The sequence below is a fragment of the Austrofundulus limnaeus genome, unplaced genomic scaffold (assembly GCF_001266775.1).
Source record: "Austrofundulus limnaeus strain Quisiro unplaced genomic scaffold, Austrofundulus_limnaeus-1.0 Scaffold1262, whole genome shotgun sequence".
NCBI lineage: Eukaryota > Metazoa > Chordata > Actinopteri > Cyprinodontiformes > Rivulidae > Austrofundulus > Austrofundulus limnaeus.
In genome coordinates, this window is record NW_013953664.1 from 6,724 (window position 1) to 13,992 (window position 7,269).

Sequence of the window (7,269 nt, forward strand, 5' to 3'; positions counted from 1 at the left end):
GTATTTCAATAAATGCTAGCCCTTTAATTCCTTTCAGAATCCAGCCAATGTTGGGATCTCACATCTTCTAAAGAGCAGATCAACTATCGTAGAATCAGTCCCAGAAACTGAAAGAGACACAAAAGGGGTGTCTTGTATAATTCATGTTAATAACAAGGCTTTCCTCATGTCAGTGTGTCGACTGCATCTACACAAAGATAGGTTCACAGGATTATAAAATCTACTTTTCATCACTTACTGGGTTGTACTTTCCTATAAGAGCAATGTACATTAGCAGAATTACACACAGTCAACACATGTCATTAGGAAAGAGTAAAATAAGAAGCAGCTGTTCCTGTAAAAACCTGTAGGCTTCTGTATCCGTTTAACTGTATGTAATAAAATGTAGCCACCACCTACTGAGGACGGCCTGGCCAATGGGATTCCACTTGAACAAGTATTTGTGTCCTTTGAAAATGCTTGAACATCCTGTGCTCAGTTCTCATCATGAGCAGGTAAGACAGACTCCAAGGAGGGGAACATCACGTCTGTGACTCAGTGCTGAGCTCTTTTTCCCTGAGACTGATCCATCTTACAGCGAGAGACAAACATGGCCTTCCAGAGCTCATGTTTGAAAAGGTAAATGTTGAACGCTTCACTCTTTGGTTTATGTGTACACTTTTCTTGAAGTTGTCACTAATGTGACTGCATTTTGTTTGCCAAAATAAAAGCCTCTGTTGGATGCAATAGGATTTCACTGAATGTTGGCCATTGTGTAATTAAAACACTTCAACACACTTAGGATTTTAATCTTGTACGCTGCAGKATTTCACTGCTTCTATTTGTTTAATTGGGGGGGAGATTATATCTTCAGCTGAGAAACATTTTAACTCAACCTAACTGAAGATGGCTGCCAATTGAAGTTTTAAAAAGGCAATAAAAAGGCTCGGTCAGTTCTGCAGAAACTGACTTAAACTTTGTTACGGTCGGTAATTATCATATAATCTTAGGGTTAACAGATTGCACAAACTGTTTGTCTGAAATTGTTGCGTTAAGTATTTGGTGTCAACTTTATTAGCAAAATATCATGGATTGATTTTCATGAAACTTTCAGAAGCCAAACTGAATATATGTTTACAGTTGATTGGTTTTTGGAGGAAACAGTTCAAGATGGTTGTCATGCCTGTGATGCGAGAGTTGGTGGTTTGATTCCACCAATATTCTAACACATGTCAAAGWGTATCTGGGCAGGACACTGAACGCACTGCCTCTGATGTGTGTCCATCAGTGTATGAGTGTGATTTAATAAAGCACTGATTAGTTTTTGTTGATTATCTTTACAGAGAGATCTAATAGAGCTGGATGAATGTATAAATGGGTAAAAGAGGACACAGATTGTAAAGAGCTTTGAGTATCCTGGTTGGATAGAAAGGCACTATATAAGTACAATCCATTTACCATTTACTCATTGCATGTACATCTACAACTCATTTACTTTTCAAGTCAATTCAATTCAAAATGGCCACCACAGCTAACTGACATTAGCAGTAAAATATGACTATAACTAAGTTTTACAGATATTTTGTTACATTTTGGTGTTGTAGTAGCTAGTTTGCTTAGCACATACACCTAGCACCAACAGATTATGTAAAATATAACCTGAGGTTGCTCATTATGTTGTTTCCAAGCTTTTCACAGATGGCTTTTACACCATCATTTAAACTTTGGCATGAAAGGTTGTTAAAAAACATGCATTCCTTCAAGGAACGATAGGCCTTTAAATCATTAGAAGATGACAGAGATCWTATTTAAAATGTTGGTCTGTTTAAAGCATTTTGTATAAGTAAAGGAGAAATGATCAGAAACTGATTCATCCTTACAGTCGTATCAGATGACATATAATTACCTGACTGACACGATGAGGCAAATTTGGGGATTTTTCTTGTCCTCAAGCATAAAATTTACAGCGTTTGTTTGCAGCCAAGGCTCTAACACCGAGCCTTTAATCTTAGTGGTTGTAAAGGTGTTTCCTACCAAGGAAACATCTTTACTGACAGGTTTTAAAATTTGTAAAAAGATCTGAGGAAACCCTGCTTGCAGCTCTAAAGCCAGCATTAAAGTTCACTGAGTGTATTAGTATTYTATCCTGTGGTGACAGAATTTCACAGAACTTCAGTGCTTGATAAAGACCTGGCATTCCTTGAAGAAAAGCTTTTTGCCTGCAGTATTTTGCATTTCGAACTTTCAAACAAACATGTTGCAGGATCATTTAACACAGGTTAGATGTGCTGAGGATGACTTTCAACTAATATGATTTAGAATTATGTTACTGCTTACAATGGTCAAATAAATGCGGTAGTGATCTTGAATAGGACTGACTTCAAAGTTTACTACTTACAACAAGAACTTTCTGAGAATTTTATCCGATTATTTTTACAATTCTGGATACTTTGCTAAGTCAGACAATCAAACATACAAACATAAACACATGATTTACCACCTTTATTGTTTCCGGCAACAATGAAAAAAATCTTTAAATGTGACAGAATCAATATTTTTATTTGRCAAGTATATTAGGAATTTGACTTGGTGAGATAACACATATAAAACATAACACATGGTAAACACATGGCACGCAGGAAGTTGAATACAAAGTAATATGCTAAAGGCCCTGTCACATTATAATATTTTAGACAACTTATGCCAACTTATGAATGTTTTTAATGTCTAAATTACTTATAAAAGTTATATACTTGATTAGTTTTTTAGCATCACAACATGTACACTGCAAAAACTGTCCATCTTACCAAGTTTTAAAATCTTATATCAGCCAAAAAGTCTTTTTGATCTTGTTTTAAGACTGATTTACTAAACAAGAACTGATTGTGTAAGAATAATKATCTTGTTTTCAGAATGTGTAAGATTATTTGTCTTGTTAGTCTGAAATTTTGACGCAAATTGTCAAATATTTCTGCAAATGGAGTAAGAAATTTTTACTTGTTAAGATTCTTGAAATAAGAAAAAAATGAGTCAAATCAAGTATTTTAAGAATCTTACCATGTAAAATTTTCTTACTCCACTGGCAGAAATTTTTGATTTGAGTCAAATTTTCAGGCTAACAAGACAAATAATCTTACACATTCTGAAAACAAGATGATTATTCTTACACAATCAGTTCTTGTTTAGTAAATCTGTCTCAAAACAAGATCAAAAATCGTTTTGGCTGATATAAGATTTAAAACTTGGTTAGGTGGACTTTTTTGCAGTGCAGTAGATACTTTGAATTCCATCTTCAACGTAGATGTCTTTAAAGTTTTCATATGTTGTCTAAAATGTTTTAGTGTGACAGGGCCTTAAGAGAAATTTAACACACACACACACACGTAGACACACACAGACTGAAATTTAGCATTCATAAACAAACTATAATTTACAGGAATTTACAGGTGATGTGGGTATTAACACGTTAAAAAAACATGCCAAATCTTCCCTGCCTGTGTCAAACAGGATTTTTTTACTAGTTTTAACTAGATCATGCAGATCTGAAATTAGAGTTCATCCTTGTCACAATTCATTTTTAGACATCCAGACTATTTATTTTAGATAAGAGGAATGTTATTTCGGAAATCCAGAAGTAAAAGCCCAATACATATGATTGGGGAAGTGATGTCATTTGTACTGGTAAGAATTATATTCTTTCTATCTCAAATGTTCATTTGAGATAGGAAGAATATTGTTTTAGATGTCTGGAATGTTTATTTTGACTAGAAAGAAATGTATTTGAGATATATGAAATAGATATTCAGTCAAGCTATTAAATGTTAAAACGGCCTGCCAWAGAAGATGGGTGTTGCTGCAGCCTGGAGACTCGTGTATCATGGCGATCATCTCTAGTGTAGTCTAGTGAATTAAGACCCCCCTTTACTTTTACAAATAAAAGCTCATGTCATATCATAACGTCTCTTTTCTCGTGTTACTTTTCAATCTGTGTTTTTACCAGATTTAATTATATCCTGAGTAGAAGTTGAACGTCTCTTATGATTAAACAAGAGAGTTTTCTGACTCTGTTCAAAAGCACATTACATCATCTGCAAAGAAACCTATAATATAAGATTCATTGTCTAAATCTACACCCTTACGATCCTGATTTTGTCTTATATATTGTGCCAGTGGTTCAACATAAATTGCAGATAATGTAAGTGACAAAAAACAGCCCTGAGATGCAGAGCTTTCCAGTTTTATGTTACCAGTTAATTCTTTATCAGTTAAATTTCCATTAATCCTGATTCTGGCCAGGGGTGACTGGTACGAGGTCCTCACACACTATACGGTTTTCTGATTAAAACCAAATATTTTAAGTGTTTTATACAAAAAAAAATCAGCGTACACAATCAAAGCTCTCTGCATCGAGACTAACTACAATAGCTTCAGTTTTATTGTTTGAATATGATCTATAATGTGAAGTACTCTCCTGGTGTTATCTTGGGTTTGGCGACCTTTAATAAATCCTGTCTGGTCTTCATCTATAATTTTACCAGTGAATTGTTTATGGTCCATATTTAGAACAGATACAGGTCTATGATCTGAGCTCTTTTCCTTTTTTGGAATAATTGTTATAATCGTTTCTCTCCAAGACAATGGAAGCACTGCATGTTCCAATGTATAACGAAATGATCTTTCTAATAAAGATGAGGTCTTCACTGAAAGAGTTGGACCAGTCAGATGTTAGTCCATCACTTCCTGGTGTGTGTTTTTTAATCTCTTGATTGCCTTTTGTATTTCTGTTCTTATGTGAAATGTAAGATGTTTTTCGGATTTCTCCAATTGAGGGCAGATCTAATGTCTCACAGAAATATTCTGTGTTCACCGTCAGCAGAAGGAGGTTGATTGTACAATCACTCATAATATGTCCTAAACATAATATTACTGGATCATATATCATCTGGTTTCTCTCATCATCCTTTAATTTATAAATGTTTCTGTCAGCTGGTTGTTTTTTTAATCTTTTTAGTTAACAGTTTTGTTGCTTTACGTTCCACTTCATGGTAAAGGGCTCGACACACGGGCAGCGACAAACTACAGCGATTAACGGCTGTCATCGCAGCCAGGGTGAAACCCGACACACGGGACGCAATAGTGATCGCAGCATTGCGAATCGCGCTCTCAGGTCGCTTGTCTTCATGAAATTTGATTGGTTCTTGACTCTGAAGGCGGGTGTGCATTACGGACGTGTAAACTAAACAAATCTTGCGATGCTAATGATATTGAAAAACAAACACACATCAAGATACAGTTTATGAGGAAAGACTTACCATAAACTTCACCCTGGTGCCAATAAATTCCCACAAAGCTTTTTAGTAATGCCTTGGTGAAAGTGTTAGCTAACTGCAGTGTGTAGCATACTCTCTGTTCGTCACTCAATGAAACCCTCGCTGATTGGTTGTACGCTAAGCAACAGCGACAAAAGTTGAACATTTTTTCAACTTTCATATGTCGCGTCGCAAGCTCGCATGTGCACGTCTACGTGTAGGAGCGCGAAATTTCACATGCACTATTTTCGCCGGTCGCTTAGCTGGAGGAGGGCAAGCGATTGTCGCCTCACCGCACAGGCTCCATAGGAAATGAATGGAGAGCGAGCGACGTCGCCTCCRGTGTGTCGAGCCCTTAAGATTGTATAGTAAATTTTGATTCCTTTTAAATTTTATCTGTTAAAATGCTATCAGTGTTACTTCTTAGTTCCTTTATTTTTTGAAACATGTTTGGGTTTTCAGTTCATTTTTTATATGTTTTATTAGTTGTGCTCTCTCGTTTTCATATGCTTCCATTTTGGATTTTTTAAAAGCCACAATTTTTAAAATCAGTTTTCCTCTTAATAATTATAATTACTGCTATCATTTTCTTCTATGTAAGTCTTTATATCATGGGTGGTTTCAGCTTTGATCATTTTATAATTTAACATGCCTACGGTTAATCGCCATATTGTTGTATTTTCTAGAAGTTAGATTAGTTTTAATATTAGGGTAGAGTGATCGGATATATTTGTTTCTTCTAWTTTGCGTTCCTTTGTCTTAAATATGTCAGATTTATTCATGACAAAGTAGTCAGTTCTAGAATAACTTTTGTTGGGCGCTGAGTAATGACTATAGTTCACTTTGGGGTAGATTTCTCTCCAGACATCTACCATTCTGAATTCTTCAAGTGCTATTTTAAAAATTTTTTAGTGCTTAAGTTTTGGTGTTTTTAGTGTTTGTTTTGTATTCATTGTCATATTGAAATCTCCTCCCCAAATCAACAATCCCTCAGTTTCCATAATTATTGTATTAAGAAGGTTATTAAGGAATAGACCTTTACAAGTGTCCTCTTCACTAACAGCTGGCTAAAAAAAACAACTAACACATACCTTCCTTTATCTGACAGTTCATGGCTACAATCAAATTTTACTGAATTATGAATTAGAACTGAAACTCCTTTTGTTTCCATGTCTAAAAGAGCTTTAAAACACAGTTGAGTGTAGCTTTTCCAGATGATACAATGTAACATTAACTTTCAGTTTGAAATTATGATTGGGTCCTATACACACTTATTTTTAAAGATGCCAATGTTTGTGTTTTTGACCTTCACCAACTTGGAAGAAACATTTTTACCAGTTCACCTTAGCTTCAGTTTTTACAAACAAACTTTTGAATCTATAGGGCATCTATCTATTGCAAACCTGTACATGGAGGAAGTGGAAAAGAGAGCCTTGATGTCCTTTTCAGGGGTGCCACAGAGACATTGGTTCAGATATGTTGACGACACCTGGGCTAAAATTAAAGCCCAGGAAGTCCAACATTTCACTGATCACATCAACTCTGTGGATGAATATATTAAGTTCACACGAGAGGATGTAAAAAATGGCAGGTTGGCGTTCCTGGATTGCGATGTCTCTTGGATGTGTCTTGGAAAAAAAAAATAAAAAGAAACTCCACAGTCTTTGTTTCTCTGTTTAGTTTTCTGTCAGAGATGGGATATCCTCAGTCAGGAAGGACACTCAGGTGCATTCTTGATTTTTGAGATTTTGTGGGCCATGGGTTCTGACAACGCTGTTTTGTGAAAAAGGGCCAAGCTGTCCCAGTATGAGTTTGTACAACCCTCTGCATAATGACCTCCAGCGCAGATCTGAATCAGCCTGGAGTTTAGAGTCCAGCATGCCAAGCCTTCATCTCCAGTGAGACAGCTGGATGTCTCCAACTTTGGTGAGCTGATGATCTGTACCTAATTAAGGCATTACACACAAATGTTTCACAGAAC

General features: G+C 35.7%; 1 protein-coding gene across 4 annotated transcripts in view; it reads left to right on the forward strand.

Moving 5' to 3' along the window:
- The first annotated feature begins 465 nt into the window (after window positions 1-465).
- The window catches only part of col9a1c (collagen, type IX, alpha 1c), a 57,207-nt gene continuing 50,403 nt past the window's right edge, over window positions 466-7,269 (forward strand). For all 4 annotated transcript variants that reach the window (XM_014031497.1, XM_014031500.1, XM_014031499.1 and 1 more), the window contains exon 1: window positions 466-618. In XM_014031497.1, coding sequence (XP_013886951.1) covers window positions 590-618 — 29 coding nt within the window. In that variant the 5' untranslated portion in view covers window positions 466-589. The remainder of the gene's footprint in view (window positions 619-7,269) is intronic.